The 21688-nt window shown below is 40.0% G+C and overlaps 1 protein-coding gene across 1 annotated transcript in view; it reads right to left on the bottom strand.

Annotated features, from left to right (window-relative positions):
- Positions 1-21270, bottom strand: part of SLC30A5 (solute carrier family 30 member 5) — a 55753-nt gene extending 34483 nt beyond the window's left edge. The window contains exons 1-3 of the mRNA XM_036766541.1: positions 20902-21270; positions 2859-2981; positions 1748-1814 (exon numbers count right to left, since the gene is read on the bottom strand). Of these exons, the coding sequence (XP_036622436.1) occupies positions 1748-1814; positions 2859-2981; positions 20902-20975 (264 nt within the window). The 5' untranslated portion in view covers positions 20976-21270. The remainder of the gene's footprint in view (positions 1-1747; positions 1815-2858; positions 2982-20901) is intronic.
- Between the last annotated feature and the right edge of the window lie 418 nt (positions 21271-21688).

Here is a 21688-nt window from a genome sequence, read left to right as displayed (position 1 = left end):
GCTCAAATGAGATAATAACTGTAGAGCGCTTAGCACAGTGCCTGTTAGCTACTATTGTTATAGTTGTTATTTTTTTTAAATGAAGTCCATAAATGCCCAGGGAGAGGCTGTTCACCTAGGTAACAGGAGATGCCACATTCAGCCTGAGGTACTGAAAGACCAATATTGGTCACTGTAATGGGGACGGACAGGAACTAGGATCTTTGTCATGCACTCCCGAGTTCTAGGTCATAGATTCCGGGTGGAGTGAGGAGACCTATACAGGGAAGTAGCATTCCCTGGCAGAGAGGCCCTGGGCTATGCATATGGAGGAGAGAGGAAGTTTAGAGGCCACAGCTGTGACAGCATGGCTCAGACCTTAAGAACAAAGTAGGGTCTCACTTGCAGAATCTAGTCCAGCCTGCAGAGTAACAGAGGCAGAAATCCCAGACCCAAAGGGAGCCTGTAATTCTGTCACTCTGAGCCAACAGACTTTTCCAGCTATCTGAGAGCAGCAAAGTCCAGAGACAGTTTACTTTTGCTTAGACTCAAACCCAGGTTAGAAACTTGCAAAGCTGATTAAATCAAATATACACATGTATGTCCTAACACGTGTACATATATGCATATGTGCACACATACGTGCACAGAGGAAAAATGCTGGGAACTCTGATCAACACAATGACCAACTACAATTCCTGAGGACTCACATACCTGAGAGAAGTGATTAACTCAGAGTTCACATTAAGATTTTGTTTTACTTGACTATCATATAGGTTTGTAACAGAGGTTGTTGTTCTTGATGATACGGGGAGGGAGAGAAGGATGATCTTTGTTTGAAAATTAAAAGAAAAAACATTAGGCCAGCCTGGTTAAGTTCTGTGCTCTAAGTTATATAGGTGGTAGAAGAACCAGGATTTAAAACTAGATTTTTTTTTTTTACCCTAAATCAAATGCTTTTTTTCCCCACTAGAACAATGCAATGAAAAATAATAGGTTAAAGACATTCGTTCTAAGATGGGCTCTAAAATGTCAAATGTACATTTCTTTTTTTTTTAAATTATACTTTTCTTTTTTTTTAAGTTGTTTTTTTTTTTGAGGGGGGAAGGCAGCAGGGCAATCAGGGTTAAGTGACTTGCCCAAGGTCACACAGGTAGTAAGTGTGTCAAGTGTCTGAGGCCACATTTGAACTCAGGTCCTCTACTTACTGCATCACCTAGCTGCTCCATGTATATTTTTTAAATTTATAAATACTACAACTGAAAAAGAATAAACTAGTTTGCACATTTTATTAAAATTTTTATAGTCCTTTTTACATATCCCATTTCTTCTTATTTTTTCCAGCACATAGCCTTGAAATTTTAATCTTGACACAACAGAATTAACTTTTTTTTTGGACTGAACAACAGCAGCAATTATGCCGTATTTTACTTCATTATGGAAGACTGGGAAAACTAAAAAACAACAAAAATTACCAGGTTTAAGTATTCTTTACATGTTAACTTCAGTTTAACTTCTAGTATCTCTTAGGACTACTGCATTTGTTTTGTGTCAATATATGTTTAGTTTATTTATTCAGAAAATTTCATCAGTCAAAGTTTTGTTGAGTCTAAAATCTTAACCTTTTTACTCAAATAATATGGTATAGGAATCCCTAAATAAGTAAGGCAAACGATGTACATTTTTATCCAGACTTACCTGGCAAGGAGGCAAAATAGAAATGCTTCCTCAAAACAGCCATGAGTAAATGATTTTGCAAGCAACTCACCTGATGTTTCGTAATAGTTTTCCCAGAGGAAAATGGCTTTTGAAACAAAACCATGAAAAATGCAGACCTATTGAAGCAAATATGAAAACATTAGCACAGTAGATATGAAGGTATCATGAAAAATGAGAATGGGTTTTAAACAAACATTGCAAAACTTCTATATCCATTAAGAGTATTACTGTTCTTCAAACCAATCATTATTGCTCAATATAGTTTTGGATTTTGCTTTTTGGAATAGCCTTAAAAATCAGTTTGTAAGTTATTCAAGGCACTAGTTTAATCATCTGTTACTTTACATAATCATACCTTGTACCCTTAAAGTAAAAATGACAAATCTATCTAAAATAATTTATATGTTGTAGTCTGCATATAACAGGAAGGAAGAATAAACACAGGCATTTGCTATTTAATTAATGCTGAGATACACCAGCATGTTATCTAAAAGTAATACAGTGATTCATTTAAATTACAGAATTTATTAAAAAAAGCAATTATATACATTATATATAATTATATATTAATATATGTAATTACACTAATCAGTATATTCCATGTAAATAAAAAAAACTACACTAGTTTCTTTCCTGAGAAATGATAAAACAGAAAGATTTAAATTCGTTTTCTTTCCTTTTTTCTTTTTCAGAGGGGGGGAAGGCAGGGCAATTGGGGTTAAGTGACTTGCCCAAGGTCACACAGTTAGTACATGTGTCAAATGTCTGAAGCTGGATTTGAATTCAGGTCCTCCTGAGTCCAGGGCCCGTGATCTACTCACTGTACCACATAGCTGCCCCTATATTCATTTTCTATGTATCATCAATAACAGTAAGAAACCTGGCATTTCATTTTAGGCCCCAAAAGGAAAATCATTTTGGCAAGACCTCTAGCAAAATACCTCTTTTCATTAAACAAAAAATAGCTTTTTGTTTCATTTTTTTGGAGGGGGCAGAGAAAGGACTTCTCAACCTATAGGGTATTAATTCAGTGGATAAGACTTTTTGAACTTTGCCAATTACTTTTTAAGAGGTATCCAACTGTTTTACAAACTGAATAATATTGTCTATTCTGAATCTCCTATCAAATTAAAAACTCGGAGAAAATTCTGAATACTCACCCAAGTTTTAATATAAAGATGAACTGTACAATGTGAACTACTTTCAAGAGATCATATGATTCAAAAAGTCCCAGAGCCTTTAGAAACTTAGTGAAACATAGCAATACAATATATTTAGTGAATCTGAAAAAGAAAGAGGGATACATAAGTTTTAGTGTTACTAAAGTTACTAGCACAGATGGTTTTAGAATAACAGATTCTGAGAAATCAATAAAGGACAAAGGCATTTTATTAATAGGCCATAGTTGAAATGTAATCTCATAATTATGATATATTTTTAAAAAGTACCTATTACATCTCAGCATCTTTTAAAATATTTCAAAATTATTAAATTTCAAAAGCAAATTTCCAAACTCCTTCTTGTTACAAAAAAGGGACCAGAGGCATCTTACTTATTGGATAGAATGTAAGCCCCCTTAGTGGTAGGGACTGTTTACTTTTTGCTTTGTATTCCCAGTGTCTAGCCAGGTATATCAAAGGCACTTACTAAACATTTGTTGATTCTGAGTGATCCAGAACACAAATGAATAAAAAAGGCCTTCAGGCGGCCAAATCAGTCTATCAGGTTTTCAACCTCATAAGAAATTATAAGCTGCAAAGGGGTTATTACAGGCAGGCAAACAGAGAGCAGCAAGAACACTTAAACAGAAACAGTAATCCGCAGGCATTCAGCAGAGGGTCAAATAGCCCAATAAAACCAAACCTCCCCTTAAACTGATTCTTTCATTCATGACCCTTTATCACTGAGAACAAATTCAACTGCACTAGTATATTTTAAAGTGGAAACAAAGTGTACACATACTGTTTAGAAAGACTGCCTTCCAAAATGACTAAAATGAATTCAGAAATTCATTCTGTTACAGTTCCAGAGAATCAAGCTTTAGTAGTATTACATTAATTAAAGAATACCAGACTAACACAATTGCTTTAGTACCATGACATTTAATAAGTTAGGCCTCTGTCAGTCTACGTCAAGGAGAAAATTACACTGAAGGAAGAAATTCCTATAAAATACCTTGCCAACAGGTTCTAAAAATGAAAACCTAAGGATCAATAGCATGGTCACTTAAGAACCTATTCACTGGGTAAATTGGAGGAGAAACATTTAGGTTTTATGGGCTAATCTGGGTCCAAGATCCACACACTGAGAACAGAAAGATCCAGGTTCATAGACACCGTCAGTCAGGTACGTCTTCCAAGGGTCAGATGGAAGACACTTTGAACTACAGTGGGGAAGAAGGAAAGTGAAATGATTGAAAAGAGCTTGATAACAGCATCTGTTTAAGGGGACCAGCCGAAGGAGATATGACATATGGTGAAATAGTGATTTCAAAGGGATCAAGTAGACAAAGCCATAACTTAAGGTAGAAGCAGCTTTGAGGCTTAGATTTGGAGGATTTCTTTTTTGATGAGATTTTTAAAAAATAAGTTTTTATTAATGTCGTTTTATTTTTACATTATCTTTGTTTTCCCCAGTATCTCCTCTCCTGCCTCCTCCACTCTAACCATCCCATATAACAAATAGTATTTTCTTGATAGGATTCTGAGGTGACAGCAGGCACTTTCCTAGGTCATACTTGGGAAGTCAATGTGAGGTATTCTGAGAATCATGGAGCTAAAGAGCTACAGAACAGAAAAAGCCCAAGACTCCTACCACCTATAATGAAGAAACAGATTTTGGAGGGATGAAACATGGCAGCAATACCCATGTCAAAGGAATGACTAAATTAATATCAAGATCAAGGCTGCTAAAGAAGCTAGACAAAAAGAAATCTAAGCAGTGTGGACTATCGTCTTTATCATAAGTGGGAAGATGGCTACCACAGGAAGTTCTTAAAAAACCTGCTGGCAGATGCAGTCCATGGGATGAAGGGTACTTCCTGGGTCCAGAAAAGCAGGTTTGTGAGATAAGAAGCCATACTGTGAGATGTATGAGAGAAATACCACCAAAGTGAGTAAGAATAAAGTTAAGCTCACTATGAAAGGGCAGCACCTCTCTTGGAGCTTGGTTAGCCTGGCCTACAGCATCTAAATTCTATCTATCATCCCTCTCTGGGAGGGGTACGGAATAGGTTAATAACAGCCTGAGCACAGATGATGGCTCTGTCAGGAAGGCTAGTGACCAAGATGGTAGGCCAATTAGACATTTTTCTCATGAAGTTCTTTGATGGATGCAGTACCTTGTGAATACAGGCAAGCAGAGGAAATAGACATCCTTCCAGAATATTGTATCAACAATGCTACTTGCCTCTACTGTGGCTGTATAAGGCCAATAACACCAGCAGACAGGAGGGCTACTAGCACGGGTTCTTTGATCTGCTTTTCAAAGGAAAGCAACTTTAAGGGGTTTACAATCTCACTTTAATCACACATACATATATCATTCATTTAGTTAAGGGGAAACAGTCAGCATCCTGAACTTCAGAGCAAATACACACAGAAATTACAAATAGAGAAAATGCAAACAGAGCAAATAACACAAATCAACAGATAGGCTTCTAGCTGTCTGACCAAAGCTGTACATACACAGTAACCAGAGAGAGAAGCACCAACATCTGGGTTTTCAAAGCCAGGGGCTCCTTAATGGCTACCCAGAGTCTCCATATCAACACTCTTCCAATGAGTAAGCCACAAACAAAATGCTAACCTCAGAGTATATGTACACTTCAGGGCGCTTCACACCTCTCAAGGGTTTTATACCTCTCATGACCTAACTAGCAAAAAGGTGTGGGCCTTCCTACAAAGGCAAGACTCAATCAAAGGCACTTGATTGCCTTAGGGCTGAGAAGCACTCCAAAACAAAAGACAAGAAAAGTCCCACTTTGCTTCCCACTACAAATATTAAAGGCCACATAATGGTAGCTATAGGTCAGAGATGCTGAAGGTATCATGTCAGTGTACCTAAATGATTAAGCTAATAGAACAACCACAGACAGTCAAATTATATCAGAGTGGTCTGGTTGCATGGTAGGGATGGATGTTTTGCTTTTTTAAATAAAAGTGTACTGATGCTTTTTGTTTACTTTTATATCACAGTAACATCTGAATATGCCCCCTCCCTGTTTCCAGGGATCATTCTTGTTTAAGAAAGAAGAAAAAATAAATCATGCAATGCCAAATGACACATAAACCACATCCGACAGTATTTCACTCTGATAATCTCCCATCTCTCCAATGAAGGGAGATGGGAAATGAGTGTTTTGATTTGCTAATTTGAGCAAGGAGGGATCTACTTTATATTTTGTTCCTTGCTCTTTCTTTACTAGGCCAAGACCAGTGAGTAAGTATCCTTTAGTTGTCACAGAAGACCAAGATTAAATTATAGGAAACTTTTGTGACTTGTGTTACTGTTACTTTTTGTTACTATAATTTTCCATTTCTTTCCCAAACTGCCTTAGAGCACTGTGACTGGAGTCAGGATGGCCTCATACATTTTTTAGCTATAGGGCCCTAGGCAACTCGCTTAGCCTGTTTGCCTCAGTATTCTTAACTGTAAAATAGGGTTAAAAACGGCATCTGACTTGCAAGGTTGTTGTGAAGATCAAATGAAATACTATTTGTAAAAGTATTAAGCACAGCGCCAGGCACAAAGTAGGCACTATAAATAAATGCTTATCAACTCCCCCCACAATCCCAATGTTTTTCAATAGTGTTTGGTAGTAAATTTTAAATTCTCATCAAAACATACAAATAGGTTTACTGTTAATTGAGAAAAGGGTGAGGAATCTCTGATCTTCCTCTTACAGGGGGGTCTTGGGTTTAGGAAACCCTAGAAAGCCATGAACAGTTGCGACAGTAAAAAACTAAGCAGAGAACTGAGGTAGGTACTAGAAAGCTGGTAGTGGCCATGGGATATTACCACTTCATTAGTATTAAAAAACGTTCACAGCAATTTTTTCTTGCTGTAACAAAAAGTGTATAAGAAATTCAACATACTTGCAAAGCTGCAGAGATTGTATTTATTTCCTTCTGTTTTGGAAAGCAATTTAAAATTATAAGTAGAAAGTACCTAAAATCTTAATACTCTTTTACCTAGTGATTCTATTGCTAAGTATACACCCTAAGGAAGACAAAGACAATAAGAAAGGTCCCAAATATACCAAAACATTTATGGTGGCCTTCTTTGTAGAAGCAAAGAATGGGAAAAAGGAGTAACAGTAGTAGTAGTAGTAGTAGTAGTAGTAGTAGTAGTAGTAGTAGTAGTAGTAATGATAATAACAAGTAATATCTATGTAGCACTTCAAAACATGTTATATATGTGTGTGTGAAATACATTCAATTCCAATTATATCTATCCTGCCTTGTCTTATATACAATTTCTGGAAGGGCTATTAATGGCCCATCGGTTTTGTGTACCAAGGGACTATGCTCTAAGCATATCATAAACCAGTTACTAAATATCTCTGACTGTTAATAAGTATGATCAGCTACAGTAAATATTAATGAATCCTTGAATATTTTTTGCCAGGGTAGAAATGACTTCTCCTATCTCTTCTTTGGAGCCAAGCACAGTCACTGTAATTTTGTAGCATACAGTTTCAATTGTTTTGTTGTTATTCCTTCCACTTATAATGTTGTAGTTGTGTTTTGTTTTACTATTTTTGCTCACTTTACATCAGTCCATGTAAATCTTTCCATGCTTCTCTGCATTACTCACCAGGTGCTTGGAACTACCCCCACTCACAGACCTACACACACACACACACACACACACACACACCCCCTTTCAGGTCTGGAGCCATAACCAAAGCAGCAATCATCGTTCGTGTAAAGGATATATGTCTGTCGGTCTACTCTCCTGCGAGTCCACTCAACATTCTTTTAATTTAATTTAAATTTATTTATTTGACATATTCAGTTTTCAGCATTGATTTTCACAATAGTTTGAATTACAAATTTTCTCCCCGTTTCTACCCTCCCCCCCACTCCAAGATGGCGTATATTCTGGTTGCCCTGTTCCCCAGTCAGCCCTCCCCTCTATCACCCCCCTCCCCTCTCATCCCCTTTTCCCTTCCTTTCTTGTAGGGCAAGATAAATTTCTACGCCCCATTGCCTGTGTATCTTATTTTTTAATTGCATGCAAAGACATTTTTTTTTGTTTTTGAACATCTGATTTTAAACCTTTGAGTTCCAAATTCTCTCCCCTCTTCCCTTCCCACCCGCCCTCCCTAAGAAGTCGAGCAATTCAACCTAGGCCACATGTGTATCATTATGTATAACCCTTCCACAATACTCATGTTGTGAAAGACTAACTACATTTTGCTCCTTCCCAACCCATCCCGCTTTATTGAATTTTCTCCCTTGACCCTGTCCCCATTCCTAAGTGTTTGTTTTTGATTACCTCCACCCCCATCTGCCCTCCCCTCCATCATCCCCCCCCCCCTTTTATTTTTTTTTATCTTCCTCCCTCTTCTTTCCTGTGGGGTAAGATACACAACTGAGTATGTATGGTATTCCCTCCTCAGGCCAAATCTGATGAGCGCAAGGTTCACTCATTCCCCCCTCACCTGCCCTCTCCCCTCCTCCCACAGAACTGCTTCCTCTTGCCACCTTTATGTGAGATAATCCACCCCATTCTATCTCTCCCTATCTCCCTCTCTCAGTATGTTGCTCTCTCATCCCTTAATTTCATTTTATTTCTTTTCTTTTAGATATCTTCCCTTCGTCTTCAACTCACCCTGTGTCACACATATATATACACATAGATATATACATACATACACATTCACTTATACATATACATAAACATATATATATGCATATTCCCTTCAGCTACCCTAATACTGAGGTCTCATGAATCATACATGTCCTCTTTCCATGTAGGAATGTAAACAAAACAGTTCAACTTTAGTAAGTCCCTTGCAATTTCTGTTTCTTGATTACCTTTTCATGCTTCTCTTGATTCTTATGTTTGAAAGTCAAATTTTCTATTCAGTTCTGGTCTTTTCATTGAGAAAGCTTGAAAGTCCTCTATTTTATTGAAAATCCATATTTTGCCTTGGAGCATGATACTCAGTTTTGCTGGGTAGGTGATTCGAGGTTTTAATCCTAGCTCCATTGACCTCTGGAATATCGCATTCCAAGCCCTTCGATCTCTTAATGTAGAAGCTGCCAGATCCTGGGTTATTCTGATTGGGTTTCCACAATACTCAAATAGTTTCTTTCTGGCTGCTTGCAGTATTTTCTCCTTGATCTGGGAGCTCTGGAATTTGGCGACAATATTCCTAGGAGATTTCCTTTTGGGATCTATTTGAGGAGGCGATCGATGGATTCTTTCAATTTCTATTTTGCCCTGGGCTCTAGAATATCAGGGCAGTTCTCCTTGATAATTTCTTGAAAGATGATATCTAGGCTCTTTTTTTGATCATGGCTTTCAGGTAGTCCAATTATTTTTAAATTATCTCTCCTGGATCTGTTTTCCAGGTCAGTGGTTTTTCCAAGGAGATATTTCACACTGTCTTCCATTTTTTCATTCCTTTGGTTCTGTTTTATAATATCTTGATTTCTCATAAAGTCACTAGCTTCCACTTGCTCCAATCTAATTTTTAAAGTAGTATTTTCTTCAGTGGTCTTTTGGACCTCCTTTTCCATTTGGCTAATTCTGCCTTTCAAGGAATTCTTCTCCTCATTGGCTTTTTGGAGCTCTTTTGCCATTTGATTTAGTCTGCTTTTTAAGGTGTTGTTTTCTTCAGTGTATTTTTCAGTATTTTTTTGGGTCTCCTTTAGCAAGTCATTAACTTGTTTTTCATGGTTTTCTGGCATCCTTCTCATTTCTCTTCCCAATTTTTCCTCTACTTCTCTAACTTGCTTTTCCAAATCCTTTTTGAGCTCTTCCATGGCCTGGGACCAGTTCATGTTTTTCTTGGAGGCTGTTGGTGTAGGCTCTTGCACTTTATTGACTTCTTTAGGCTATATGTTTTGGTCTTCTTTGTCAGCAAAAAAAGAATGCAAAGTCTGAGACTGAATCTCGGTGCGTTTTCGCGGCCTGGCCATATTCCCAGACAACTAACTTGACCTTTGAGTTTTTCAGTGGGGTAAGACTGCTTGTAGACTATAGAGTTCTATGTTCCACGTTTGGGGGGGAGGTGCCAGCTCTGTCAGACCCGCACTGCTCCTTCCCCAAGAACCCCCAACCTGAACTGGACTTAGATCTTCGGCAGGCTGTGCACCCCTGCTCTGATCCGCCACTTAATTCCTCCCACCAGGTGGGCCTGGAGCCGGAAGCAGCAGCAGCCGTAGCTGCCCCACCTCCGCTGCCCCCGGGGCTGGAAGCCGAACCGGGAACTCCTTCTGCAAACTCCTTCCACTCCCGCAGCTTTTCCCACTAACCTTCTCAGCAGTCTTTGGTGTTTGTGGGTAGAGAAGTCTCGTAACTGCCGCAGCTCACTGAATCAGGGCGCTAGGGCATGCTCTGCCCGGTTGCTGGTCTTGTTCGTCCACGCCGCTCAGGCTGGGCTCTGCTCCACTCCATTCCCAGCTCCCAGCTCCTGGCTCCGTGCGGAATAGACCTCACCCAGAGACCATCCAGGCTGTCCTGGGCTGGAGCCCTGCTTCCCTCTTCTGTTCTGTGGGTTCTGCCCCAACATTCTTATAACTGCTTAAACCAAAATATACTTCCTAGGTCGAGGGCCATCTCCAGTCATCCTGATTTGTATCTTACCACTGGACCCAGACAGCTCCGGAGGAGAAAAGTGAGGCTGGTGACTTTGCACAGCGCTCCCTCACTTAAATCCAATTCAACTGCATGTCATGGCAGCACCACCCTAATGTTATGGTCCTCTTTGGGAACGAAGGACAAACAACAACCTCTTAGGTCACTACCATATACTGTTTTTCCTCATCAGAATTTAAGTTCCTTGAGGGTGGAGACTCTTATTTTTGTATTTGCATTTCCTGTGTTTAGCATAGTGATTGCCACATTATTATTTAATAAATGCTTTTAAAATTCATTCTATTACACTCATATCCCACAACCTATTCAGATAGTTCTCAGTCATTGGGCACATATTTTTTGGCAGGGTAAGGAGATAAATTTGGGTGATATAGTGGACAGTGGAAAATTTGGAGTCAGGAAGACCTTTGTATGAATCCTGCCCCTGATGCATCTTGGCTGTGTGACCCTAGGCAAATCTCTTAACCTCTCTTAGCTTCAATTTCCTCATCTGTAAAATGGGGAGAACAATGGAGCCTACCTCTCAGAGTTGCTGTAAAGATTAAATGAGATTAAAAATGTGTGCCCAGCACATGATAAGCGCTTAATTAATGTTTACTCCTTTCCCCTTCCCCACTACAAATTTGTTTCATAATCTCAAACCAAGGCCTTGCTGGTGCAAGCAATCCTTTTACACTTCCCTAATTAATTCCCAACCCCCCTTACCACAGCAGCACCTCCAAACTGTTCATCCCCACTGCCCCACCCCCTTCTCAACTAAGAACTTTGACTCATTATTTACAGAAAAAAAAAGCCACTTCCTGAGAGTTCCCTCTTCTCCCCTTCCCTTCATCTCTTATCACCCAGATGCCTTTTGCCACTACGGTTTCTTCCTTCACCCCTGTCTCACATAAGGTGGGCTTTCTCCTTGCCAAGGCAAACTCATCTACATGCCCAAGGATCCCATTTCACCCCATTTTCTCTAGAAGACTGTCCCCTTTATTATCCCCACTCTCTAAGTTTCAATCTCTCCCTTCTACTGACAGCATGTTCAAAATTGAACACATTACATCCTTCCCCTTCCTCCCCTCCCGTACTCCTCTTCATAACTTCTCTATTTCTGTTAAGGGGCCCAGGATTGCAAACAAGGTGTCATCCTGGACTTCTTTCATCCCTCATATCTGCTGCCAAAGCCAACTGATTCGTTAACACCTCCTGCATATGTTCCCTTCCCTCCTGACACTACTACCCTGGTTCAGGCCCTCATCACATCATTCCTAGACTATTGCAACAATCATGTCAGTTGGTTTATCTATTACAAATCTCTCCCTACCCCAGTCCACTCTCCACTTACCTATCAGAATGAGCTTCCTAAAGCACACATCTGACCATGTCACTCTCCACCCCCATTCAATAAAATGACTCTATCACCTCCAGGATCAAATCTAAAATCAGCATTTAAAGTGCTTCATAACCCAGCCCCCACCTACCTTTCCAGCCTTTTTTACACCTTACACCACTCCATGTACTTTTTGATCCAGTGACACTGGCCTCCCAGTGGTTCCTTGCAAGGGACAGTCAATAGACCAATTCCAGAGCTTTTCAGTGGCCGTCTCTTATGCTTGAAATGTTTTCACTCATTTCCACCTCCTGGCTTCCTTCAAGTTCCAGTTAAAACTACCATCTATAGGAAGCCTGTCCCGATCCTCCTAATGCTAGTGCCTTCCATCTGCAGATTATTTCCAATTTAGCCTGAATACAGTTTGTTTGTCAATAATTGTTTGCATGTTGCCTCACCCATTAGACTGTAAGCTCCATGACAGCAGGGGCTGTTTTTTGGTCACTCTCTCTATCCTCACTGCTTAATAAATGTTTGCTGACTCAATTTCCTTCATCTTTTTACAGCACAGTAAAATTCCATCATAATCACATACTACAATCTGTTCAGCTATTCCCTAGTCTGATGGGCATCTTCTCCCCCCTGACACTTTAAGACAAAAAGTGCTGCTATAAATATTTTTGTGTATATGAAGATTTTCTTCTTATCAGTGGCCTACTTGGGTCCAGTAGCAGAACCTCTCAGTCAAAAGGTATGGACATTTTAGTGATTTTATTTATATAACTTCCTGTTGCTTCCCAAAACAGCTGTAGTGATACATAACTACAACAACAATCCACCAGTGTGTTTATCTTTGCCAATTTGCGGCTTATGAGGTGAAACCTCTGGGTTGTTTTGATTTGCACTTATTAGTGACAGAGCATTCTTTTATCTGGTTGTTAATAGTTTACAATTCTCTTGAGAATTGTTTGTTCATATCTTTTGACCACTTATCTACTGGCTTTTGGGGTGTGTGTGTAAATAAAATTGTGTACCTTGGAAATCAAACTCTTACAAACTTGACTGTGCATTATGTTCATGCAAAAGCTTTTTAATTTGGTGTAATAAAGTTGTCTACTTTGTCTTTTATAATTGCTTCTACTACCTGTCAAAGCTTTACAAAACATTTTTTTGGGAGGTAATTCTATTACATCTCCTACCCACAGCTTTATTTCCCACCTAGCTGTAACCCTCTTGACTTCTGGAAACCCCTACATCCTGCAAAATCACTTTAGCCCTGGAACTCACCCCAATACCCTCTGCCTCTGGGGTCTCTCCATCCCTCTGATTGGAAGGTAGAAAGCTCCTAAAATCTCCATTTAACGAGCCATCTTTTCATTTCCCACTCAGCTACAGCCTTTGGATTTCTCCATCATACTCCTATGGCAGGTTCTTTCCCCTACCCCTATCTCCAGCTTCCTTTAGTGTGCAGTCTTCCCCCATTAGATTGTAATCTCTTGAGGGCAGGGACTGTCTTTTGCCTTTCTTTGTATCCCCAGCACTTAGCACAGTGACTGACAGATAGTAGGTGCTTTAAAAATGCTTACTGACTTGACTGAGCTACCAAAGGTATATGGTCTGTAATACCTTAGGAATAAAGAGGCTGGGACAATTATAAGTAGTTCATCATATCATAAAACAGAAAGAAGCAGTGGATGTTTGAAACTTGTTTAAAAAAAAAAACTTGGCAAGATATCCAACTAAACAAACTCAACCCACAGGCATTCAAAGATAAAAATAAAAGGACCATGTAAACAGAGTAAAAATGAAAAATATTTACCAAAAAATCATCTCAATAAATTCTTTTCTCCATCATGAACTTAGACCCTACAACCATAGTACTGACTATGCTTACAGGAGTTAGAAATGGCATTAAAGAAAAAAAATAATGGAGAAATCATCTGTAACAGACAAAGGGCATACAGAAGAAATCTGTGCTGGAGGTGACAGTTTTGAGCATATTCAGGAATAAAAGGTATCTGCATGATGGGAAGATACCAAAGAAGTCACAGACTTTATTAATAACAACAACAAAATAGCAACCTGAGAAAACACCAAAAACAACCCATCTGTATGTCTACTCTCTCATTTTATTTATATACAATTTCTATGTGTCATCTATACATGAATTGAAGGCATCTTTAATGAGGATATTTATGGGGAATATTCACAAACAATATTTAGCAATGAATCATATCTTGATCATTTAACAACTGAAAGATGTAGAGAATATAAGATCTCATTATGCTTGTCATTTGTTGGTTATGAAAAATCATTTGATTTTATAGAACAAAATGACATCTTACAAGTTGTTTTTTTTTAAACAAGGTGTGCCTCATTCAGACATTGAATTTGAGATTCTTTTGAGAGAGAAATACTTCTTTGTTCAATGACCTTCTGATAATAAACATCAGGGGGGAAAAAGCTTCTAGAGGAGTCTGGCCTGTCTATCCACACAGGAATAACCAAATGAAGGAAAAATGTCTATTGTTCAGATTTCAACATCACTTGGACAGCTACCTTAGAAAATTTGTTCATCATTATGCATATCTGGGATGGAAAGTACAGACTGACAAGCTGAGCTCAGAGCTGAAAAGGAAAGGAAGAGTAGGCTGAACTGCTTTTACGAAAATGCCCCAAGTTTCCTGTGAAAACAAAGGGCCAATCTTTCTAATACTAAACATCTACTGGTGTTGCTAAATGGCAGAAGGTTGTGGGATACAACTGCCTCTAAATAATAAAAATGAGTATTGAACAGAGGGCAACGGAGAGACATGTTGTGGTTGCAAATGGGCTGTAACACATAAACAACGAAAAATTCTGAAGGTATTAAAAAATGTCAAGATAATGAAAAGATGAGCTGGTCATGTGGCAAGAACAAGGGATAACAGCCAGCCAGCATGATCCACTGATACCCTTGAAATGTTAGGAGAAAGCAGAGAAGGCTGCCAACATGTTAGATGGAGCCTCTGTGATAGAATGTAGACAAAAGTCAAAGTGGAGGGGGATGGCATGGATGGGCTGCATTCTGCATTGTTAGAAGGAACTCAATAAACGATTATACAACCATTTCTATATTTTAGGATTTGATAAGGAAGTTACTGTTACTAATGCGGGAATCATTCCTGAATAAGCTATCTGTATATGGCTAGACTATTAACTTGCTAGAGACAAAGATCAAAATATCAATTAAAAGAATAAAAATTAGAAGGTATGTGACATGCAACTAAAACAAATCTAATCTGATCTATTTAAAGTAGCTGCTGATGCCAAAAAAAAAAAGTGGGAAATGGTTGGAAGAACAGACATGGATGCAAATTATAATCATTTCCTAAATAAGTCTCATAGATATACAACAGTCATTAAAAAGGCCAAAAGAGGCTAGAAACCATTTCTACCACCAAACGTGATCCATCTGCCAAATGGAAGCATAGGAAAGATAATGGCAGTTTAGAATATCAATTCATGTATGGAGGATGGCAGAAGATTAGGAATAGCACTGAGATATCAATAGTAAAAAGTAGTGGATCAAAAAAGTTTATAGAAAGCTCAGTGAAAGATTCAACTGAGCAAGTCATCTCAAGGGCATTTAAGGACAAAATTGGAAGACAACAACAAAACATGTGAAAGACCCATATAGATTTATATAACATTTTTCATCATCAAAGGCAGGGGAGCTACCACATTTGGTTGCTAAACTGATAGATTTGGATGCTCTGCATAAGTACATGGAAATGCACTAAAGAATAGCTAGGGAAAACAAAAGAGATCAAGCATAAACAGTGTAGGTCCGTGATGGACGTGACAATTCTGAAGTGCTGAGTTATTGATTCTCAATGTATCTTTAAACAGGGGAAGATAAGAAAGACGTGGAAAAACCTTAGACTTTAATATTATCACAAAGAGACTAATGATCCACATACCTACTTTTATCCATACAATAACACCAGGAGAATTTGGGGGTCTTTAGGGAAAGAATGGACCTGTGATTTTATTCACAAAGAGAGCTCCTGCTGAGAGACCTTCCTTTATCAATGTGAAATTGGTACATGAGCTTTTTATGAGAATAATTTACAGATATATTGGGGATTTCCTTGATGAAAGTACAGGAAGGGAACTAGCAAGTTTCCACAAACAGTATTCTACAGTGGTTCATAAGTTTATCATCACACAAGTGACTCAAAGGGAATAGAGAGTACAAGATTCCACTGTGCTTACTGTTTGTTGACTATAAAAGTGAATTTATTTAGTAAAGATGCTCTTCTTCAAGGTGTCTCATGCATATTTCTCATGTATAAAACTACCTGACTCCATAAAAATAGCAGCTTCTCGTTACTAGTTCTTATTATTAGTATTTAGCCAGATATGAAACAGGAGTAAGCTTGCCAATGGTGTTTCATAACGGTCATGGAGACTGGATGAGCACAAAGTCCAAATGAAAGAGGAATTCTCTATAGATGGTGAAATCCTCCAGATGTTCTTTTTTTGCCAATGACATTACATTGCCTATATCAGTCTGCAGAACATGACAGGATCTCCTTCATTCAACAGAGTTTGACTTAACTATCTACCCTGAAAAATAAATAAGTAAATGAAGAATGCCTATTGTAGAGACTACAGTATTCAGTAGGATGGTGAGTCCATAGAGTTCATCCATTAGCACATGTGTCTTGGATAAACACTAAACAGTACTGTATAGAACTATACTGGAGAGCCAACTGGATTGCTGCTGAGAAAGTGTATAGACTTTTAATGACCCCAAGCTTCTCCTGAAACAAAGGACCATATATATATTTTTTTAAACACCAATATTCTTCTTGTGATGAGAGGCAGCATGCACAGTAAGATAGCTGGGTTTAAGTCCTGCCTCTGACACACACTGGTTGTTATTCTGGGCAAGTCACTTCTGCTCAGTGTCCTAAGAAACTCTCCATAGTTGTAACTTCAAGAGAAAGTGCTGATTTGCAATGACAGAGAAGTTCCTCACTAGGAACTCTGTGAATAAAATCACAGGTTCAATCTCTGCCTAAAGACCCCCCAATTCTTCTGGTGATACTGAATATGTATAAGTTATGGAATGTGACAGTCTCCAAATAAGTGAAACTGAGGATCACTTAAAGTGCAACGAAAAGGTATATGGCTGGTATGAGACAACATATTATAAAGAATCACGCAGAAGTAACTTAAGGATGGCATCAGAGAAATATATGACTAGAAAAAAGATATGGGCTAATCATGTAGCAAGAATGATGGGTAACTGAAGGACAGACTGTGTGCAATCTAGTAGTCCAGTTTGACCTGGAAATGTAAACTGCGAAGGGTCTTAACTGTCAGGCTAAGAAGTCCGTATTTTATTCCAGAAAAGTAAGGAGCCAATTAAGAGTTCTTGAACAAGGAAGTCAGATCTGTCCTTCTGAAGATTATTTTAGCACCTTTATGGGTAAGGGGAAAGACTGAAATAAGGGAAGCCAGTTAGGAGTCTATTGTAGTAGTCCACAAAGAGTTGATGAGGGCTTAAACCATGATGGTGACTGTGGGAGTGGAGAAAAGAGGATAGATTTACAGAAGTTGTGCAGATAGACTCTTCAAGACTTAGGAACTAGACATGAGAGGGGATGACAGACTTTCAGAGTTAGAAGGCCCTTAGAAGCTATTAAATACAGACCTGTAATTCCTTCCACAATGGGGCTAGCATCTAGCCTTCAAATAATCTCTCCTTTCAACTCTCATGGCCCTTCTTTGTACCCCTCTGTCACAGAGCTATTCTAATTAGTCTTAATAGTTATTTTGATATTAATTACTTTCCCAACAGGACTGTAATAACTCACGTTTACACTGCACTTGAAAGTTTACAGAGTAGTTCCTTCACAACGATACACTTCTTATTGATAATAAAGTAGTATGCAATTGGGAATAAACTTACTTGACTACATGATACCAGAGGAGTAGGGAATGTGCCTTATGGTCTGTATAGAACACTAGTACTAGATTTCAATCAACTGAATTATTTAATATTTACACTAGCCTTGTAAAATTTGAAAATTTTGATATATACGTAGCTAGAAGGTGGATAAGTAGTAGAGCTTTTTTCCCTGGTTTTACAGAACGAAGAACTGAAGTTTAGAGAAGTTAATGACTTAACTTGCCTTTCCAGGACAAGCCATCGTCACTTAATTTTCACATTAAAGTGTGCCTTGGTGAATAGACACATGAACAGATAGCACAGGTGACTGAGATAGAAGAGTCAGATGCAAGGATAACTTTGAAATTTTACTATTTATTTGCTTAAGCTTCTTTATTCATAATTATATTCCAAGCAAATTTCAGCAAAAAATTAGCTTAATTTCTAATTGAATCCAGTAACATGCTTAAGCTAAAGACTAAATGCTGATGAGCGTCTGCAGCAAAGAGGGACAGTTATCAACTAAGTGCAGAAACAGGACTCCCCATTCATAGCTGTAAAAAAATCTCCAAATATACTAGCCTGTAGTGAGGATAAGGAGCTCCATTATATGGTATACAATGTCTTCTCAGGTTCCTAATACCCATAAAAAACTTTGAAAAAAGAAAGATTGCACACAGGCTGACGTGACTGAATCTGAACAACAACAAGGACAGTGTTCCTAGATCAGAGTATGTGGAGGGAAGAAGGGTTTAAGAAAGTGTGGAAAAGCAGGGAGTAGTCAGGTTATAAAGGGTTTTAAAAGCCAAAAAGAAAATTTTATATTTGATCCTAGAGGTCAAGGAGAACCATTGGTGTTTACTAAAGAAAGGTGACAGGGCCAGATCTGCATGTTAGGAAGATCATTCTGATAGCTGAGGGGAAGATAAACTGAAGGGGGTGGGGTAGGGTGGGGTGGGGAGTGACTTGAGGTAAGAAGACTAATCAGAAGGCTACTACAATAATCCAGGCAAGATATAGGCAGGCACCAAGATGGTAGCAGTGTCAGAGGAGAGAAGAGGGTATATATAAGAGACGTAAAACTGACAGGATCTGAACAACTGATGTATATGTGGTGCCCATGACAGTAATAGAAAAGTTAGGAATGGAAAGTCTGGGGGAGAGGGGGAATAGGATAGGGAGAGAAGCATAATGAATACAGTTTTGAACATGTTGAATTTAAAATGTCTACAGGATCTCTAGTCTGAGATGTCCAAAGGGCAGTTGGAGATGCAATACTTGGTGCTAAGAGAGAGGGGTAAGGGCTACTTTAATAGATTTGAGAATCATCTACATAAAGAAAATTGAATTCATGGCAGTTGATGAAATCACCAAGCAAAATAGTAGAGGAAGAAAGTACAAGACAGATTCTTGCGGTACACCCATGGTTAGTAGATGTAACCTGGATGAAGATTCAGTAAAGATCCAGACTGAAGGCGTCAGAAATGCAGGAGAACCACCAGAGAAGATTATTTAGAGAGAAGATAATATCATGGCGAAGAAGGCAGGGCAAGGGTGAAGATTGAGAAAAGGTCATTAGATTTGGAAATTAGGAGATTATTGGCAACTCTAGCCAGTCTGGGTTGAATGAAGTCAAAAGCCAGATAAAAAGACTATAGAAGGGCTGAAAAAAAGGAAGTGGAGGTTCCTATTACAGATCTCCAAAAGGAGTTTAGAGGCTCCTATTATTGAAGGCCAAAAAGGAGTTTGGCCACAAAAGAGAGGAGAGATATGGTATGATGACTAAAAGGGATGGATGGATAAAGTGAGGATTTGGTGAAGGTAGGGGAAATATGAGCATAGTCTGGAGATGGCTGGGAAGAAGAGAAGGATGATAAAGGTGGAACAAAAAAAAGTTTGGAGGAGAAATGGCAGAAAGAGGAGAGAGACCTCAATGTTTAGAGACCCCTCTAAACCATCTACCATGTTCGATGCCTGTCAATCTGATGGGAAGATGAGTTATTCCCCCCTCCTCCAAATCCATTCCCCTAGATATCAGGAGCTCTTTGCCCATAAACATCAGGTACTTAGCATATGATTTTATTTGTTTTGCTTATCTTGCACTGTAATAATTACATTAAAAACTACTGGAGAATGTACTCACTTATGCAAAATCTCTGTCTCTCTTTTCGCAAAAGTCCCATATAAATGGGATTCAGCACAAAACTAGGTCGACCATAGAATCATACGAATATAGTGTATTGTTGCCAAAACTGTCCCGGTTTTATGGCCTTGGGGAAGTCAGTCTCTTTAACTAGGATGCCTTCATCTGAAGGAGATAATCATACCTTCCCCCAAATCTCTTTTCAAGACAAATTATATGAGGATTAATTAGACCATATAAACATTTGTCCATATAACACTTAGATATGCAAGTGCAGAAATATTTCACAGCACTTCGGGAGTAACCCTGCAGACCGGTGGATTTTCTACCCCAATGATAGGCGGTATTCGGGTTAAATCCCTGCCGGGACAGCGGACCAAAAAAACGTGACTTGACAAACGCCGGAGGACGGGGGCAGTGAGCGGGAAGGGCGGTGGGAAAAGAGGCACCTTAATGCACTATTAATGGAGTTGTGAATGAGTCCAACTCATCTGGAAAGCAATTACTCACTACGCCCCGTAAGTTATTACGCTGTCATACCCTTTGACCCAGCAATATCACTATTAGGTCTTTACCCCGCGAAAAAGATCAGAGAAAGGGGAAAATGATGCAACGTATGAAAATATTTAGAACTGCTTCCCCTCCCCCCGGTGGCAAAGATCTGGAAGCCGAGGGGGTCCCAACAGCTGGGGAATGGGTGAACGGCTCATGGTATAAGAACGTGCAGACGTAATAACAAAACGCAAATTTAGGCGGGTCGAAAGTGAAACCAGGAGGCACAGCGGGGGTCCACAGCCCGAGGGAGCTTCCGGGGGGAAGTGGGGGGGGGGGGCCTCCCTCCGGGTCTTTACAGACGCGGCTGCCGAGGCCCAGGGAGGCTGGGTGGCGAGGGGGGAAGGGTGGGGGGTCCTCCTCCCGGGGATTTCGCGGCCGGTCTCCAGGGGCGGCCCGGGCTAAGGCAGCACTTACCGAGCACTGGGCACGTCCACCGGCCCGAGGCTCCCGCCGCCGGCGAGCGCGTGGCTGCTGTATTTCTCCTCCATCCCGCGCGTGTCTCAGGAGCCGCCGCCGCCTCCGCTGTCGCGGGCCCCGCCGCGGCCAGTCCTCATCTCCCGCCGCCGCCGCCGGGCCCGGCCCTTCATTCGCCCATGGCAGCGGGCCGAGGCCTCGTAGGCCCTCCCCACGCGCGCCTTCAGAGGCCTGCCTCACTAGGCCGCGAGCGGCGGTTCGGGCTGCAGCTCCGGCTCGAGCTCAGGAGGCGCGGGGTTACCCCGAGGTTGCAGCGGCGTGAACGTTGCCAGGCCACGTCATCCGGCCGGGCCGGGGCGGCCTCCTCCCAGTGCGCCTGCGCCGAGGACCATATACTAACAGCTTCCCCCCTTACCCCCAGCCCTTCCTCCTTCCCCGCCCTTCACTACCCTCCTCTCCACCTTCGGAAAAGATCTAGAGTTACCTGTCTGCCCCGCCCCGCGTCTCTCTTCCGTTACTTTCCCTTTATATTCTCACAAGGAATCTCTGTGAGCAAAGCACGGGAGGAAGGGATGGATGGACGGATGGACGGATGGACGGATGGACGGACGGACGGACGGACGGATAGATGGATGGTTGATGACGTGATGACTGCGGAAGAACTGTGCAGAATCACGCATCTCTGAGTTAGGAGGGCCTTTAAAATAACAACAGCTAGTATTTCCATAATGATGATAGTGATGATAATAACTAATGTTTCTATAACAATGATAATAATGATACTATT

The sequence above is a fragment of the Trichosurus vulpecula genome, chromosome 1, assembly GCF_011100635.1.
Source record: "Trichosurus vulpecula isolate mTriVul1 chromosome 1, mTriVul1.pri, whole genome shotgun sequence".
Taxonomy (NCBI): domain Eukaryota; kingdom Metazoa; phylum Chordata; class Mammalia; order Diprotodontia; family Phalangeridae; genus Trichosurus; species Trichosurus vulpecula.
The sequence above is the reverse complement of the archived record's forward strand: the minus strand, read 5'-3'. Positions and strand labels throughout refer to the sequence as shown.